This window comes from Hemiscyllium ocellatum, chromosome 15 (genome assembly GCF_020745735.1).
Source record: "Hemiscyllium ocellatum isolate sHemOce1 chromosome 15, sHemOce1.pat.X.cur, whole genome shotgun sequence".
Taxonomy (NCBI): domain Eukaryota; kingdom Metazoa; phylum Chordata; class Chondrichthyes; order Orectolobiformes; family Hemiscylliidae; genus Hemiscyllium; species Hemiscyllium ocellatum.
This window is the reverse complement of record NC_083415.1, coordinates 23,848,766-23,868,586: the sequence shown is the minus strand read 5'-3', so window position 1 is coordinate 23,868,586 and position 19,821 is coordinate 23,848,766. Positions and strand designations below refer to the sequence as shown.

Below are 19,821 nucleotides of genomic sequence, written 5' to 3'. Positions count from 1 at the left end.
GATGGGGCTGGGGAGAAGGTAGCTGAGAGTTCAATCGATGGAGGTGGGGGTAAAGGTGATAGGTCAGAGGGGGAGGATGGAGCGGATAGGTGGGAAGAAAGGTGGACAGACGGGATGGGTCATGAGGGCAGTGCTGAACTGGAAGGTTCGATCTGGGGTAAGGTGGGGGGAGGGGAAATGAGGAAATTGGTGAAATTGGCATTGTTACCATGGGGTTAGAGGGTCCCGAGGCGGAAGGTGAAGTGTTCTTTCTCCAGGCGTCAGGTGTCCAACCAATCAGCATCCTCGTCTCTCACCATCTATTGTCACGTCCTTTTTAAATGAGGTTTCTTGTGTTTCAGTCTCGATTTCCAGGATGAACAGCTGCAAGTGTGGAGGTTCTCTTCTTTGTTGGAGTTCTGTGCTACCAAGATATTATTATACAATTTTAATTTCAATACTTTGACTGGAGGATGCTGTGATGATATATGGGAGATGGATTGAACAGTGGACAATTGTGGAACAGCTGGGCGAATGAGATTTTGATGGAAACCAGAGTCTGAGTATATCTTCATGGACAGTCCACATGAGTGATGGGGGTCTAGAAGTCTCCTTCCTAATTCTCTTGCTTTTTGCTACCCTTGTTCTCTCAGGGTAGCCTCTGATGAGAGCGAGGAAAAGATATGCTGTCATGATAACAAAATTGTAGAGGGATCAACTGGCTGCCATGACATTGGATAGATGTGGATGTCACTGGCCAGGCTAGTATTTATTGCCCATCCCCAGTTTGCTCAGAGGGCAGCTGAGAGCCAGCCATATTGCTGAGGGCTTGGACTCACATGTAGGTCAGACTAAGTAAGGATGGCAGATTTCCTTCTCTAAAGGACATTAGTGAATCAGATAAGCTTTTCTGACAAGTGACAATGGTTCCATGATGGTCCTTAGACTCTTAATCCCAGATTTCTAATTAAATCCAAATTCCATCATCTGCCATGGTCCTCAGAACATTACCTGGGTCTCTTGGTTAATAGTCTAGTGATAACACCATGAGACCATCACCTTCCTGAATTGATGTATGAACAGCTAAAGAATCTCTGATTCAATTTCCAGTCTCTGCTACGTTAATGATCAGAATAACAGGTGGAGTGCCACTGAGCATGCAAATGGATTCACTGTATTTTCCCCAGGTTCTGGCTGAAGGGTTGGAGATTAAAAGCCTATCCTAAAAGAAAACCTAAATAAAACAATTAAAAACCTACTTCCTGGGTCAGATTTGGCCCTCAATCCATCTCCCAATAGGTTTGGCCATTACTATGTACATCTAATGTAGTGCAGATCCTGATAACATCTCAGTCTACAAAGTCTCTAACTATTAGAGTCCAGTGTCCTGCTCATCTGCTCAAAACAGTAGGTTCTATTTAAAAGTGGGTGGAAAAGTAGTGTAAGAAAGAGTGAATTTTCCCCCTCATTTGAACTGCACCCTGCAGTCTGATAGGGGGTACTTTAAATTAGGGCAGCAGACACTAAAGTATAGTAAAAAACAGAGGATGGTGGTGGAGGGTTGCATTTCAGACTGGACACCTGTGAGCAGTGGTGTGCCACATGAATCAGCGCTGGGTTCACTACTTTTCATCCTTTATATAAATGATTTGGATGTGAACCTAGGAGATATTGTTAGTAGGTTTGCAGATAGTGAAGAAGGTACCTCAGATTAAAACAGGACCTTGATCGGATGGGCCAATGGGCTGAGGAGTGGCAAATGAAGTTTAGATAAATGTGAGGTGCTGTATTTTGGGAAAGCAAATCAGAGCAGGACTTATACACTTAATGCTAAGGTCCTGGGGAGTGTTGCTGAACGAAGAGACCTTGGAGTGCAGGGTCATAGTTCTTTGAAAGTGGAATCGCAGGTAGATAGGATAGTGAAGCAGGTATTTAGTATGCTTTCCTTTATTGGACAGAGCATTGAGTACAGGAGTTGGGAGGCCATGTTGCAGCTGTACAGGGTGCTGGTTAGGCCAGTCTTGGAATATTGTGTGTTGTTCTGGTCTCTCTCCTATTGGAAGGATGTTGTGAAACTTGAAAGGGTTCAGAAAAGATTTACAAGAATGTTGCCAAGGTTGGAGGATTTGACCTATAGGGAGAGGTTGAATAAGCTGGGGCTGTTTTCCCTGGAGCTTCGGAGGCTGAGGGGTGACTTTATGGAGGTTTATAAAATCATAAGGGGCACAAATAGGGTAACTAGACAAGGTATTTTCCCTAGATTGGGGGAGTGCAGAACTAGAGGGCATAGGTCTAGGGTGAGAGGGGAAAGATGTAAAAGCGACTTAGGGGCAACTTTTTCACGCAGAGGGTGGTACGTGTATGGAATGAGCTGCCAGAGGAAGTGGTGGAGGCTAGTACAATTGCAATATTTAAAGGCATTTGGATGGCTATATGAATCGGAAGGGTTGAGAGAGATATGGGCCAAGTGTTGGCACATGGGACTACATTTTGTTAGGATATCAGGTCAGCATGGACGAGTTGGACTGAAGGGTGTGTTTCCATGCTGTACATCTCTATGACTCTAACTGAAGTTATTGTATCCATCAGTGAGATTGGCAAAGAAGGTGGAGGGCCCAGCTATTCTTCTGGCTGAGCCTTTTTTGGATTTTGTAAATGAACTGTTCACACACCCAAAATGGCCTCTTGGTTTGGGAAGGCAGGAATATTCAAGTCTCCTCTGCATTACTCGTCTGGTGTGGAGTAGTTAAAAGGACTGTCATACGCTGTGATAGATTGAGTTTTGTAGGGCCACAAATGCTGCTCCTGATGCAAACATGATCGCAAAATTTGGCCTTATCTTTCAATGGGCTGTTAAGGTTCGACAAGATGGAGCTTAATTTAGGTAAACATGAGGAGCTGCACTTTGCTAGGGCAAATCAGAGCAGGACTTATACACTTAATGGCATGGTCCCGGGGAATGTTGCCGAACAAAGAGACCTGAGAGTGGAGGTTCATAGCTCCTCGAAAGTGGAGTCACAGGTAGATAGGATAGTGAAGAGGCATTTGGTACGCTTGCCTCTATTGGTCAGTGCATTGAATATAGGAGTTGGGAGGTGATGTTTAGATTAGATTACTTACAGTATGGAAACAGGCCCTTCGGCCCAACAAGTCCACACCGACCCATCGAAGCGTAACCCACCCATATCCCTACATTACCCCTTACCTAACACTACGGGCAATTTAGCATGGCCAATTTACCTGAACCGCACATCTTTGGACTGTGGGAGGAAACCCACGCAGACAAGGGGAGAATGAACAAACTCCACACAGTCAGTCACCTGAGGCGGGAATTGAACACAGGTCTCTGGCGCTGTGAGGCAGCAGTGCTAACCACTGTGCCACTGTGTCACCGTGTTGTGGCTGTACATGACATTGGTTAGGCCACTTTTGGAATGCTGCATTCAGTTCTGGTCTCCCTGCCATAGGAATGATGTTAAACTTGAAAGGGAGCAGAAAAGATTACAAAGATGTTGCCAGGGTTCGAGCTACAGGGAGAGGCTGAATAGGCTGGGGCTGTTTTCCCTGGAATGTCAGAAGCTGAGGCGTGACCTTAGAAGTTTGTAAAATCTTGAGGGGTATGGATAGGGTGAATAGTGAAGGTCTTTTCCCCCAGGGTAGGGGATTCCAAAACTAGAGGGCATAGATTTAAGGTGAGAGGGGAAAGATTTAAAAAGCACCTAAGGGGCTACTTCTTCATGCAGAGGGTGGATCCTGTATGAAATGAGCTGCCAGAGGAAGTGGTGGAGGCTTATACAATGACAATATTTAAAAGGCATCTGGATGGGTATATGAATAGGAAAGGTTTAGAGGGATATGGAGCAAATGCTAGTAAATGGTCTAGAATAATTTAGGATATCTGATCAGCATGGACGAGTTGGACCGAAGAGTCTTGTTTCCGTGCTACACACCCCTAGGACTCTATGAGTCTAGAAAGAGTTCAGAAAAGATTTACAATGATGTTGCCGGGGTTGGAGAGTTTGAGCTATAGGGACAGGAGGAATAGGCTGGGGCTATTTTCTCTGGAGCGTCAGAACTGAGCAGTGATCTTATAGAAGTTAATAAAATCATGAGGGTCAAGGGTAGGGTGAATAGCCAAGATCTTTTCCCCAAGGTATGGGAGTCCAAAACTAGAGGGCATACCTTTAAGGTGGGTACGGAAAGATTTAAAAGGGACCTAAGGGGCAACATTTTCATGCAGTGTGTGGTGCTTGTGTGGAAGGAATTGTCAGAGGAAGTGGTGGAGGATGGTACAATTACAGCATTTAAAAGGCATCTGGATGGGATATAAATAGGAATTATGTAGAAAGACATGGGCCAAATGCTGACAATTGGGACTACATTAGATTATCTGGTTGGCATGGACGAGTTGGACCGAAGGGTCTGTTTCCGTGCTATACATCCTTCTGACTCTATGATAGAAGATGGTACCAATCCATAGAACATAGCATACACCTTGCATCTTGATATGCTTTAAAACTCTCAGTTACACAGGTTAATAAGATCCTTCCTATTTCTGGAGTAATTCTCGCTACCCAGAATTCAAGCTACTCATTAAACTTGTGACACAGCTGTTGATTGAGTATTGTAATTCCATTTTGCGCAAGGTATAATCTTCCTGCTCAACCGAGAGGGACATTGGAAATCTGCCTTAAAATTTCTTTCTTCAGTTAACCTCTTCACATCAGCTTAAAAAAATTAGATTTTGAAACTCTTTAATCGTTGCTTAGGTTTTGACTGTTGGCAGTAGTTAGATTGATTTTCTTTCAGCTGTATTTGTATGTGAGGCAGAGAAAAATGTCCAAGGAACAATCATAAAATACTGTATTGAATGTTTTTACAGAGCTTTAAAATATAGGAAACCATTCCCCAGATGCATGCAATTACCCTCAGTCGATGTGGTCAGAGCTATGCACTCACCCTCCTTTAACTGCCTAAACCAGGAATTACTGGGAAGCTAAACATGCCTCCCACCTCCTGTTTTGTCAAAGCACAGCTCTTCCCTCCACAGCAATCCCAAATTAATATTGCCAGGTTTCAGAAGTCCTCCCATAGTTCTAGGACAAATCCAAATCTGTATGTCCCATTCCACCATCTCCCCATCCTGCCCCCTGTCCCCCAGTGCTATAGGAGGGACAAAAACATGTTTGAAGAATGTTGTTGCCTATCAATTCAGTGGGAGCAGACAGTTCTGCAGACTCCTACCTCTACAGCCCATGCAGACTTCCTCAAGGATATCAATTTAAAAGCCATAGGATTCCACATCCACCAATGACGATGTTTGCTCCTGGCCAATCTATGCAGACAACAAAGCAGTGCTACATGATGTGCTACAAATTCTGCGTACATCAAATCCGAGTCTGTCTGTCTCAGTACCAGAATGCCAGATTACGCCCCAATACAACTAAACTCTGGCTAGCATTATTAATTATCAGATATCTCTGTCCAGTTACTACATTTTACCAGCTATCTTGCTTCATATACAAGGTAAAAATATGTCTTGAGGTATCAAGGTAGCTCAGTTATAATTTTCACACTAAAGCAAAGAGATTTGTGAAATTTAGTCTCACAAATACCAGCATACAAATCGAATTCTAATTTTAAACTAAAACAATAAGTCAGGTGATATAAATGTGATAACAGCAGACACCTTCTGACTCATTGCAAACTACACAATTCAACTTTATTCTCAATTGTGTGTTTCAGGAAACAGGTGACAGCAATAAGGACTATACAACACCATCACTCGGTAACAAAGTATCTCAAATTTCAACTTCAAAATCATCTGAGAATCTCCAGGAACCTGAGAAGGATAATAAAGTAGACACACCTACAGACGATAAGTCGGTCATGAATTTCTTCAAAACACTTGTAAGCGATGACAGGTTATTGTGTTGGGTTCTGTGGTCAGGAATATGTTGCTGATGCAGAAGGAATATAAGATCATTTTAGGAATCCCAGGACAATCTGCACAAGTTTCAATGCAAGATCAATTCTATTCTATCACTATTTTTTTATGTTGAAATCTTGAGAGGGTACAGAGGAGATTTAGGAGGATGTTGCCAAGAATGGAGAACATTAACTCTGAGGAATGATTGAATCATTTGGTTTACTGTCTTTGGAAAAGGCAAGGCTGAGGTTATGTAGCTAGACCTCCGAGTTAAAGTTCCACTTGAGGACTTGATGGTAACACTAGTTGATCCTGCAGATCATTTCAATATAGCTGTCTGTAAGAGCAGGACACTTTCATGTTTAGTCATTCTTGAAGTAGAGTCTTCCTCTCTCCCCACTCCTGAAAGCACCTGGTGTCACACTAATGTTGTTCCAAAAAAATCTGACCTTGGGAACAAATATAAGAATGTGTTGGTCAGCCTCATGAGTCACTAGATGCAGGAAAGCCTCGAAGTAGAAGATGGAATGGAAAGCTTGAAAATATCAGTTTTTGTTTCTCATTACAAACTCTGTGTTGCCTTTACTAATTGTGTCTCTCGTAATCATGAAGACCACATTTTATCATCCCTGTAACTGACTTCAGTCCATGCCGCAGTCCATCTGTGTTGATGCCTCCATCCTTGTCTTTATGATGTTTTACTTGACTATTTTGGAGTATCAACTAACTGTAATTTTCATTATAGGTGACACCAACGAAGTCTTCTTCCAAGGCAGAACTTGACTCACAGCAGACATCAGATGACAAGGTGAACCTCTTGTTTATTTTCCCGTCCCTTTTTGTTTCTTTATATCACATATCATCTTGCCACCAGCTATCAAGTGAGCAACTCATGAGCAGGAGCATGAACAGGAAGAAGACAAAGAAGAAAATGAGAAGCAGCAGACAACAACAGAGCCCCTTTCTGTCCACGTTGTCTGTGGAGAGCTAACTTCAGTGCATTGTAAATCACTACAAACCCATCCTTTACTTCCTAACAGTCTTAAACTCAACCTTCCTTATGTCACTGACCATCAAAGTGTCCGTTTGTCCACCATGCAGAAATAAAGCCACCAATGAAATAAGCATTTCAAGCAAAGTTTATGAATGAAATCATGTGGTATTACATAGAAAATAAGTCAATCACTCTCACATTTTCTTGGTTTCTATCTTCTGTGTGCTACTACCAGTTAGTTAGTGCTGTTCCAGAAGCTGCAGTGTGGCTGGTGGAAGGCTGCTGACATTCAATAGAGGAGACTGCCGATAGCTTTCAAGTTCATCTTGAGCAGCCACAGCTTCAGAAAACCTGATGGCATACACCATATTGCACAATCTCAGCACGGGTGGCAGAAGTCTGGGTGGCTGACTAACTGACAGGCAATAACTACAACAATGACCTTGGATCAGAAGACCAAGATATAGGGTCAGTTTGAGTAGAGATAAAAAATAAAAAAAGATAAGAGATCACTTGTGATCTGGTGTATACAGTCAGTTACACTGTGTAGGACAAGGTATAGAGGAAGAAATAAATAGGGCACGTAAGAAAGATGCCACAAAAATCATGGGTGACTTTAATCTACATGTAGATTGGGTGAATCAGATTGGCAAAAATAGCCTCAAAAGTTCATTCATACTGTATTCTACTCAATGTTTACAACAGTATATTCTAGAGAAGACCAGGGAACAGTCTATTTTAGATACAGGAATGACAAATGTGACAGGATTACTCAACAAACTCATGCTAAAGGAGCATTCAGGCGACAGTGAAATAATGTGATAGAATTTCATATTTAGTTTGAAGGGAAAACATGAGGGTCTATGATGAGTGTTCTAAACCTGAATGAAGGTTATTGTAAGATGAAGGCAGAGCCAGCTAGTATGAACTGGGAAACTGGTTTCAAAGGTCGGATATTGGAAATGTAGTGGCAGACTTTTAAGGAGATATTTAATAATATTCAGGAAAATGTTTACACCAGCCAGAATAAAAACCTCTTGGAGAAGGACACATCATCTGTGGCTCAGTAAGGAAGTTAAGGACACTATAAAATTTAAAGAAATGCTGTATAATTCTGCAGATATTAAACGTAGTCATAACATTAGCCAGAAGCAGTAAGGAATGAATTTTTAAAAGTGCAGGCTGATGGAAAACTAGGTAAAAATACAAAAATAGCCAGGAAGTGTTTCTACAAAAATTAAAATAAGAAAAGAGTAACCAAAGCTAGCGTTTGTTCTGTCGGGAGTGAGACTGAGACAATGATGTAGAAAAGAAGGAAAGTTTTGGGGGATGGGGAATTGACTAAGTATTTAAGTATAAGTATCGCAAGTCAACCTTCACTGTAGAAGATGTGGAAATTTTCTCAAAATTGCTTAAACACCCAGATGTGGAAGGAAAGGAGCAGGAACTTATAACATTCACTATGATCAGGGAAAAATTTTGACCAAAAGATTGACAAGTTAATTAAGCCTTACTTTGTAATGGCTATGGTCTGACTGCTGGAAATTGGGATTAGATTAGTTAGGTGCTTGTTTTTGACCGGTGCAGACGCAATGGTCTGACTCTATAAATGGGAACAGAGTTTTTAATTAAAAGTACGTTAAGGGATATTTGATTTTATCAGTCAGCTCGGTTTAGTGATTAATCACATACAAATGTGACAATATTGAATGCAGCTTTCTTTATTGCAGAAAAAAGTAAGTGTTGAACAGAAAGAAGCAGCAGCCAAATCTCACAAATCAGAACAAAAAGCAGCAGATCAGGAGATACCCAAGACAAATGATGCAGAATTTCTTGATAAAGCAAAACTAGAAAAGACACCAACACAAAGTCCATTTGGAAAACTGTTTAAGCAAAAGGTCAGTATCAATGTAGAAATTTGATTATTTTGAATAACAATGCTTATCAGGAATTACTATTATTTCCCCATTTTTGCATTGCTCTACTGAAATGTAGAATGAAATAATTCTTCATACCATAGTCAAACATACTTATACACTTAATTACAATTTTAATTTGGACAAATTCTCATGGATGTATAGCATCCTGCATACTCAAATTCAAATTTCCATTACAAACAGCTTTAACAAATGTCAAATCCATTTACTGACCAAAATGCAATCAAACAGATTAACTACACAGGTAGAACAATTGGCCAACCGGAAATTAATAAATTGCTACCAGTACAACTTAACATTTAAGAAGAAAGAAAGTAATTGTAGTAATAATGAACGCAATTTTAAAAAGAATATAAGTTTACTTCAAAAACATGAGTGTTGCAGGCATATCTCTGACTTTCAAGTATAGCATACTGGCAGGGACTGCATAAATTATCCCTTTATGTAATAGTTCACATTAAGATTAGATGGCAATTTGGCCCAACAAGTCAACACTAACTCTCCCAAGAATAACCCACCTAGACCAATTCCCCTACCTTACATTTACCCCTGACTAATGTACCTAACACTACAGGCAATTTAGCATGGCCAATTCACCTGACCTGCACATCTTTTGGACTGTGGGAGGAAATCAGAGCACCTGGAGGAAACCCACGCAGACACGGGGAGAATGTGCAAACTCCACACAGGCAGTCTCCTGAGACTCGAATTGAACCCGGGTCCCTGGCGCTGTGAGGCAGCAGGGCTAACCACTGAGCCAAGATGTTAATATGTTGCAAATATCTCAAGTACAAAGATATAAATAAATCTGATAAATGCTAAGATCTTATTAAATTTAAATTAATATGATCAAAATTCATTTCATTTCACATAAAGATGAAGAGAAGTGTAAAATACATCTGTTGATGAACAAAATTATATTTAGTAATGTATATATTGAATATTCAGTTATGCACAAAATTGTTCTATTTCTACTGATATTTAAAAAGATTTCTGTTCTTTGGGAGTGGTGCTTGCACATTGCTGCAGGCAATTGCACTTCCGAGATATAACATTTCTTAAACCAGTTATACATTTTACAACATAAAGTCCTAGTAAATGATTAATTCATTTTAATTTATTTTTCTTCACTCAGACCAGCAAAGAAGTACCACAGGTCAGTGCAATTCACAAGGTAGGTTAATTGTATAATATATAGACTGCAATCCTATGAACCCAGCAGAGAGCTTCAGTCAAAAGAAACTAGAGTAAAAAATGACTGCAACTCTGAAGACATGAATTGCACTCCATTCAAATGAGTCCCTTCTTGGTGGTGCTGCATTTAATATTTTACATGCTGTATTACAATTATATTAAACTTTCAACATACTCTTTTTCATACAATAGCTGAATTTATATCACAATAAGTACTACTTTCATTCTAAATTTCTTTTGGAGAGGCCATTTATCATCTTGCATCATTTTGCAGTGAAAGGACACAGTGGTTGTTGTTGACTTCCTTTACTTCTGCCATTGAGATAATGTAATGGAGGTGTGATTTAGAAAGAACATCACAAAAATGTCATTTTTCTTTTCCCTGAGATAAAATATCTTGCTTCTTCAACCATCAGCTCCCCTCAAGCTACGGAACATCTCTGAACTGAATTATAGGGACTTAATTACAGACAGACCTAGATTTAAACCCATGCTTTCTGGCTGGGAGGCAAGCACACTACTACTTATGGTATTTGGCCACGCATAGTATCTATGATTTTTATGAATGAAAATATATTTTCAAAACTGCTTCATCCCATGTATCATGGACACTATTTAACTTCATCAGAACAACTTGGAAACTACAAAGATTCATGAGCCAGAATTCATGATGAGAATAGCAAAAACCTGAGCTGATTTATTCCTTCCTTTACTGTCTCAGAGTCAACTTAATTGCTGCATAAATTGATGCTTCTTAAATCAACACAGGGAATCTAGGGCTCCTGCTTTATATGGCTCAACATAATCCAGGCACTTTATTTACACAGTGCTCATCAAGCTTAATTTGATAAACCCATTAAGTTGTTTTGATCATTAAATCAAGTTTATTGTATTATTTTTATGCTGTATTTCAATGACAGATATAAGCAATGTCTAACCTGATGGGGATGGAATACATGTGGCCACACTCCAATGCTTCAGCAGCCATCTGAATGGCTGAATTTAAGAGTGCTTTGAAGTTTTCTAGGATAAGACTAGAAAACAGTTGTCATTATAATTCCAATAAGATGATGACACAGATTGCAAATATATTTATTCATAACAAATATAGCATGGATATAAATTTCTCTTTGTAATTGCCTCATTGAAACCATTTGATAATTTGATCACCCATTGTACTTGTAAATCAGATGTTTGAATATCAGAAAGGAAAATGAATGATAAGGTCCTGGTCTCACATTCATATTCTGTGAATTAATGCTTTGTTATATTCCCAGCTCCAATTGATATTTTTAACAAGAGAGAAACAACTTAATGGTATCTTTCAGTGGTGGTTTCTGTCATGAGGAATGCAGGAGGATATGTCAGAATATGCACAAGGCATACCGAAAAGTAAGCTGTCAACTTGGTGAAGCTACAAAACAGGACTAGTGTACCAAACAGAATAAACAGCAAGTGAGAGACACAGCTAAATGATTCTACAGCCTCTGCAGCCCTGCCACAAGCAGTTGTGACTGGTTGTGAACAATTTAACAACCTACTGGAGGAGGAGGCTCCACAGATAGCCCCATCCTTAGTACCTGGGGGAGCCTAGCACATTTGTGCAAAAGATAAGGCTGAAGCACTTGCAACAATCTTTCGCTGAAAGTGCAATGATCAATTTCAGCCTCCTCAGGAGATTCCCAGCATCACAGATGCCAGTCTTCAGACAATTCATTTTGGTTCACATGATATCAAGACAATGCTGGAGGTACTGGATGCAGCAAAGACTGTGGGACTTGACAGTCTTCTGAGAGTTGTCCTGAAGACTTGTGCTCCAGAACTTGCCATAGCACAAGTCAAGCTGTTCTAATATAGCTGTGAGACTGGCATCTACCTGACAATGTTGAAAATTGGCTGGCTGTATCCTCTAAATAAAAAACAGGAAAAATCCAATCTGGCCAATTACTGCCCCATTAGACTACTCTCAATCTTCAGTGAAGTGATGGAAGATGTCAGCACCAGTGCTGTCAGACAGCACCTGCTCACAATAACCTGCTCACTGATGCCCAACTTGGGTTCTACCAGAGCCTCCCCAGCTCCTGACCTCATTACAGCCTTGATTCACAGGTGGACAAAAGAGCTAAGTTCCAGGGGTAAGGTGAGAGTAACTGCTGTTGACATCATGGCTACGTTTAACTGCATGTGGAGCCTCAGAAAAACTGTAATCAATGAGAATTGGGAGGAAAGACCTCCACTGACTAGAGTCATACCTAGCACGAAGGAAGATGGTTGTAGTTGCTGGAGGTCAGTCAACTCAGCTACAGGACCTTTCTGACAGGGAAGTGTCCCATGCTGAAACATCTTCAGCTGCTTCATCAATCACTTTCTATCCCTCATAAGGTGCAGAGTGAGAAACCTCTAACTTCCCTCTAATTTTCTTACTGGTCACACAGGCCTCTGCGGCCCATACATGGCAGAGATTTCTGAAACTGGAAACCAAAATGCGAGTAGTGTGCCAATGCCAATTGCGGTGTGGGGAATATTGAACTGGCTATAAGTGCACGTAGCTACACAGCTTGGAAGGATCCATCTGTATCCAACAAGAGAGATTCTAAACATCATCTTGATGTTCAACGGCATTACCATCATCGAATCCTGCACTATCATAATCCTGGGAGTTACCATTGACCAGAAATTGAACTGAAATAGCCATATAAATACAGTGGCTACAGGAGTAGGCCAGATGCTTGGTATTTCTACAATGAGTAGCTTACCTCCTGATTCAACAAAGCCTATCCACCATCTACAGGACAAAAATCAGAGGTGTCATGGAATATTCTTCATATGCCTGGTGCGCAACACCGACAGCAGAATAAATTTGACACCATCCAGGACAAAGCAGCCCATTTAATAGACACCTCAGCTTCAAGCATTTATCCTTTTCACCACCGATACTCAGTAACAGCAATGTGTGCAATTTACAAGATACAATGCAGAAATTTGCCAAGGCTTCTTTGACAGCATCTTTCTAATCCATAACCATTACCATCTAGAAAACAACAGTTACATGGAAACATCATGGGCGGCACGGTGGCACAGCAGTTAGCACTGCTGCCTCACAGCGCCAGAGACCCGGGTTCAATACCCGCCTCAGGCGACTGACTGTGTGGAGTTTGCACGTTCTCCCCGTGTCTGCGTGGGTTTCCTCCGGGTGCTCCGGTTTCCTCCCACAGTCCCAAAGATGTGCGGATCAGGTGAATTGGCCACGCTAAATTGATGGTAATGTTAGGTAAGAGGTAAATGTAGGGGTATGGGTGGGTTGAGCTTCGGCGGGTTGGTGTGGACTTGTTGGGCTGAAGGGCCTGTTTCCGCACTGTAAGTAATCTAATCTAATCATTATCAACAAGTTTCACTCCAAGCTCTTGTCATCTTGACTCCAAAATATATCCCTGTTTCTTCACTGTCACTGGGTCCGTATCCTGGAATTCCATCCTTAACATTTTTGTGAGTGTACCTACAATAAATAATTTGCAGCAGTTCAAGAAAGCAGCTCACTACCACATTCTCAAGGGCAACTAAGGATTGGCAATAACTGCTGGTCCAACCAGTGATATCCATGATCCATGAGTGAACAAAATATCCTTTGGTTATTCTGGGGAGATGGTGGTGTAGTCATACCATCACTAGAGAAGGAATCCAGAACTCCAGTCTAATATTCTGAGAACATATGGCAATGTGGTTGACTCTTAACTGCCCTGTGTATTATAAATGGTGGCCTAATGAGAAATACCCACAACCCATGAATAAATTAAGAAAAAACTATTTATGTAATGCAGTTATAAATGTGAGGTTTTATAAGATTATTATGTTTTGGGACAGTGTATTTAGTGCATAGTCCAATGGGGCATTGATGGGTCAAATGAGGCAACGGTTTAGTGATTTAATGATTGGCTGTTAATCCTGAGTCCCCAAGTAATGTTCTGGGGACCAAGGTTCAAGGTCTGCCATGGCAGGTGGTGGAATTTGAATTCAATGAAAAATCAGAAGTTAAGTCTTTAATGATGACCATGAGCCCATTGTTGATTGTTGGAAAACTCCATTTGGTTCACTAATGCCCTTCAGGAAGGAAAACTGCCATCCTTACCTGGTCTAGCCTACATGTGACTCTTAACTGCCCTTTGGGCAACAAGGGATTGGCAGTAAATGCTGGCCTGATCAGCGATGTCCTCATCGTGTGAATGAATTAAAAAAATTACCTGAGGAACAGCAGAACAAAGATCAGACCTACCAAGATCAAAGTACAAAAGGTTCATACGTGGAGCAAAGGCAAGTACAACTGGGGCAGCATGTGGAAAAACATTGTCTCACCAAGACTTTTGGGCGGAGAGAAAGAAGGAGAGATCTCACAGAGAAACTAAGGGCTGTAACTGCTGTGGTCAGCAGATGATGTCAGTGCATCTTTTTAAGGACCATCAGGCAGAGTGCACGGGTAGGGAAGGGAGATGGTATGAATCTAATGGTAATCTAGTGAATCTCCAAGTTTCTTCCCCATGTGGCCTATGGGGAAGCAATTGCCAGAGTAGACATTATTCCTCATACAGTATTCTTTTCAGGACTTTCCAGAAACTGAGAGAACCACCTTTTGATATTTGTTTCATATTAAAATTTGGCAAATTAGGGTAAAGTAAACATGTTAAAAGCTGAGAGTATGTTAGACTGATATGGGCAATTCTTCAGAGACCGGGCTTGTGACATGCAACTTTTGGTTATGTTAGAAAGCTAAAGGCAGGGTATCTTTTCTCTTGCATATTAGACTATTAGCTATCTTAAGTAATGTTTAGGCTTTGTTATTTCTCATTCTTTTGTTGCAGTGGAAGCTGTATGACCTGAAATCTTGCCATGTGATCCTTGTTACTCTATCAATAAGAATTCAGATATCTTGTTTAAATTTATCTGTCCCTTTGTGGGTTGTAAAAATACCTACTTCGTGGCTTTTATAAAAATCATTTCCCTTTGCAAAAGTAGTGATCATTTACTGCCTCGATCCACTGCTAGCTGCTGGCCTTTTGATAGCTCATCTAAGAGGTCATCCTCCATTTGTGAACATACCGCAGTGTAGAAGTAAACCATATTGTCCAGCTTTGGTCCCTATGGTTTGCCAAGTTACGAGATCGCTAATGGGCAGCAGTAGAAATGGCCTTAGCACTCCTGTACCAGGAAGAAAACTAAACTTTTCTTCATTGCTGGAAAAGTGGATATTTAGAAGTGGATAAGGATGAGCTTGAGTTCCATTGAAAAGTTTCCTGTGCTGAATATCTTATTATCAATCTTTATCAAGGTGGAGGTATGAATAACAGCTGGTTAAGAAAAGGAAATCCAGCAGGTGAGAAACCAGCAAGCAAGAAATCAATGGTTTTATGGACAAGAGAAAGGTGAAAGGTTTTGGAAACCACTGGTGAAAGGCAATAAGAAATAAATGCTAATGGGATATTTGGTAGAGTGTTTAATCATTGAAAGCCTGCCCTTGCATATCTATGTTTTAGTAGAAACTGTCGTGATTGTAATAAGGTCAGCCAAGGGGACCTCATAGAACATGAGTTCCCTAACTGGGGCTGTTAACCTGGTCCAATTAGGGAGTTTTGGCTGACATATGTAAACAGGAATGTCAGAATTTTTGTTCACCCTGAGAGCTGGTTCCGAGGAAGCTGAGCCAGTGTGAAATATTATGCATGTTTAAATAAAGGGTGACTTGGTGATGGGATATCGGCCTCTGTAGAGTTATTTCAGGAAGTGCACTCACCCTTCTCATCTCTTGTGCAGATTATGAGACCAGTTATTGTAGCTCATATTTGTCTGACTCAGTTAAGTACTTGAATACAATCCAGGGCAGAAGAGCTGAATAGCAATTCTTGTACAGTATTGCTTGGTCTATCAGCATCACACCAAGAAATACAATGGCAAGTTGAAGTGACATTTCTGAATATTGCTTATTGCCTTTTAATCAAAGCAGCTGTGTGGTTTGCAAAATGTTGGCATCGATGATGTACAGTCACTATGGGAACTCAGATCTAAAGTAATTCATCATGAATCTAGGACTCAGAAGCACAACTGGTTTTCTCCTGTTTGTGCGTATAGTGTGGGTTGATATTGTTCTTTTTGTTCAAATCTGTATGTTATTATAATTTCACCAATTACTATTATTATTTATCATCTAGGATGAACAAGAAACTCTACCTGCTGAAAAATCTGATAAAATCACAGCCCAATCACAAAAACGACTGTCAAAACAGGAAGATGCATGTCCTGAATCTGCACACAAACGAAAAACTGAAGAAGAGGAGGTTAAACCAACTAAAAAGGGCTTCTTGAATTTCTTCAAGCAGACGGTAAATGCATCCTTTGTGCACCTTCTTAAATAGATTTCCTCCAATACTGCGATATTGGGCTGAATTTTAACGGAAACAACAGACTTCTTGCGTATTGCACAGGATTACTGGTGTCTGAAAAGCCTATCTCTTAACCCAAACTGACCTTAAAATCTCCCCATTTCCAACTTAACTCCAGAAATGAGATGCAACAGACAGTGTAATCTGGACTGTAACTTAGTTCATGACAATGATGCTACGAGCTTTAACTGCTGCCAGCTGGGTATTCCAAATGTCTGGCCAGCCAGCAGCTTTACCAAGAAGAGGAGAATACTTACTTACCACTGAGTCCCGGTGCCTTCCAGAGTAACCTCTGTTAATGTAGTCCCTAAACATTTTCACCTTGAGGTCTCCCTCCCACAATGGGGCGCCGAGACTCAAACCATTGACAGCAGGTGCTTAGCTCCCTCACTCACTCATCAAGATCCTCTGATCCATCCCTGCCACTCAAACTCTAATTTCCTTCCACCCTCAAGCTTTCTCACTGTGGCATCCGACCCTACCAATAAGGCTTTAAGTTTAGTTTCCCCACCACCAGGGTTCTCCAGTCTGTCCTTCTATCCATAGGCATGTATCAGGCCTCTCCAACTCTACTCCAGCCTGCTCTGCATCCCACTCGGTGGTATCCTGCCCAGTAAACTTCCAACACCTGCCCCTTGATGTTCTACCCTTCCCATAGTAAGCCATCATGCAACCCTCTGCTTCTTCATGGCCCTTGGATTAAAAGTCTCATATTCTATTGATTTAACTACCCAGGCTCCAATCTTATCTTCTTTAGTTCCCTGCCCAAATGCAGGTCATTCCAGGAGCACCATCACCTCTATTTTATTTATTCACTTGCAGGATGTGATTGTTGCTGGCTGACCATCATTTATTGCCCATCCCTAATTGCCCTTGAGAAGGTGGTTGTGTCACGCAGCAGAAAAGGAGCTAGATCCCAAATCTACCCTAACTGTAAAAGGGATCAAATCCCATGTTGTTGACACCAATCTGATCAACACTGGCTTTCCTGCCAACTGCACTCCAAGAAATCTGAGTTGTTGTGGTAACACATACTTTCACCTGCGTCTGTGAGTCTGTGCATGTTGTAATGTGGAGCTGTAGATTGTGATGGTGGAAGCATTGCTTAGGCTTCCCAATTATTTTGCTCAATCACATTGCATGGCTTTCATTACCTGTATTCTGCCCACATGTGGATGGAGTATGTGCTCGAGTTATTTTCCATGTGATCAGCAGATAGAGCTGAATGTTGTAGCTACCTTTTGGTTTGTCATGTTAGCACAGAGACTGACAGGATATCATTAGTTGACTTTTTTATTTGTTGCATTTGGTCGTGCGTCTGCTGACCATTGAAGGAGTGGAATCCTTTCAGTTATCAGTACCTACTAGATAAATGGACTTTATTCCAACAAAATTCTAATTCATGCCTGACAGATGGTTCCACAGTGAGCCAGGAAGTGAGTTCCTAGCCTGTGTTCTGCTCTTGTAGCCAATGTATGTATATGGCTAGTCCAGTTCAGTTTCTGGTCAATGACAACCCCTAGATGTTGATCGCAGGGGATTCAGTGATGGTATGCAAACAAACATCGAAGGTTGATGGTTAGCTTAATTCTTGTTGGAGATTATTGTTGTCTGGCACTCTTGTGGCAGGAATGTTGCCGTCAAAGTTAAATCTGATGCACTGTCATTTTAGAGGCAGAATCGCACCCAGGCAGCGAAAGGCAAGCTGCTATGCCTCTGAATTTTGCAGTGCCTCTCTTTAACTGTCACTGCCAGATTACATTGGCAGTGAAAACTGGGCTTCCTTTCAAACTGAGCAACAACACTCAGTTAGAGGCACATGCTCATTGACAATACTGACAATGTTAATAATGGGACCACAGAAGTTTACAGTATATAAGGAGCACATTCAACCCATTATGTAGATTCTTAGTTAGAGCAATCTGAAACTGATCCCACTGCCCTGCTCTATCTTCATAGCCATATATCTTTCATGCTTTTGAATGTTCATTCATTCTTTCCAAAAATGATGCAGTGTTGTCTGCATCAGCTACTCAGTATTGGAATTGCTAAGTTTCTTTGTTCTTTCCTTAATTCACTATCTTTGCATGATTTTTTTTTCCCCTAAAGTAAATTACCTCCCACTTATTCACATTTCATTGTACCTCCCATCTGTCTTTCGAATCTACCCTCCTATTTATGTTCTGGAGTCATTTATGCTTCTCCTCAATGTTTGTTAAAATTCCCACTGTTGTGTCAGCAGTAAATTTAAAATTTGTACTGTCGAGAGCAAATCATTTATAATGACCAAAAACAGAAGTGTACTCAACTCTGAACCTCGGAATTTACTTCTATTTGTCAGAGACTTCTTTTCTGCTCAAAGCATGTTTAACGTTTCTGAATGCTTTTGATTGTATTCAGCAAACTTTTAAGGGATTTTGGAGATCGTCTAAATGACGAATTGCTGAAAATGCATTTGTGAAAAATTTATATTGGACTTACAAACAAAGATCTTTACAACAACTTTTATAGTTTTCAACAATTTATTTCGTCCTGCGAGTCATTAAAGAATATTCTTCATTTACAAATGGTGCTTGTTAGAAGCAATATTGATTGAAAACGTGATGGCTGCAAGCAGTAATCAATTACAGATATTCAGTGTTATTTCATTAGAAACACTCATAAGTCATGACCTTAGCAGAATGTAGTTAGTGTTGTTTAAGGCCACATCAAATACCATGTGGCACAAATTAAGTCATGTTTCAATTTAGACCAGGAATTTGTATCATTGATGTTGACATACTTGTTACTAATCTAGTGTGTAGCAGGCACAATCTTATTAGGTAGTGCAAATTACCAAGCCAATAATGGACTATATAACAAGAACGGCAAATGAGACTATGAAACATTAAAAATAGCCTAATTTGAGTTGGAACCTTGCCTCTGGCATTTTCCCAAAGCATTTATGAAATTCTCAATAGAAAATAAAAGACATTGTCTGTCTACACCAGACCATGATTCTGGAAGACTCAAGAGTGTACATCAGATGAGCTAAGGATAAGTTAACAGATTCAGATATGTCACCATCCATGTCAGAATATCTGAACAGCCTTCACCATTGAGACTGACAAATGATACATTAAATAATATATCCACCAGTAAATAACTCCAAATCATATCCCAGAAGGGAGAAAATTTAATAAGCTTTCACACAGAAGGGAAATCTCTTGAAAATGTTAAAAACTTTAAAGTTAGTAATTAAGTAAAATGCACAGGAATGTTATTATGAGAAGAACTTAGTAAAGTATTAACCTGTATTGTGAGTTTCCTTTCTGAAAATATACATAAATAAATTTTAACTGTCCTCATAACATTGGGGGA

General features: G+C 40.5%; 1 protein-coding gene across 4 annotated transcripts in view; it reads left to right on the top strand.

Annotated features, from left to right (window-relative positions):
* LOC132822718 (breast carcinoma-amplified sequence 1-like) overlaps positions 1-19,821 on the top strand; it is a 105,896-nt gene that overhangs the window by 69,898 nt on the left and 16,177 nt on the right. For 3 of the 4 annotated variants that reach the window (XM_060835999.1, XM_060835995.1, XM_060835996.1), the window contains 5 exons: positions 5,725-5,889; positions 6,654-6,716; positions 8,633-8,800; positions 9,975-10,013; positions 16,231-16,401. In XM_060835999.1, coding sequence (XP_060691982.1) covers positions 5,725-5,889; positions 6,654-6,716; positions 8,633-8,800; positions 9,975-10,013; positions 16,231-16,401 — 606 coding nt within the window. The remainder of the gene's footprint in view (positions 1-5,724; positions 5,890-6,653; positions 6,717-8,632; positions 8,801-9,974; positions 10,014-16,230; positions 16,402-19,821) is intronic. The other variant, XM_060835997.1, reaches the window with a different exon arrangement.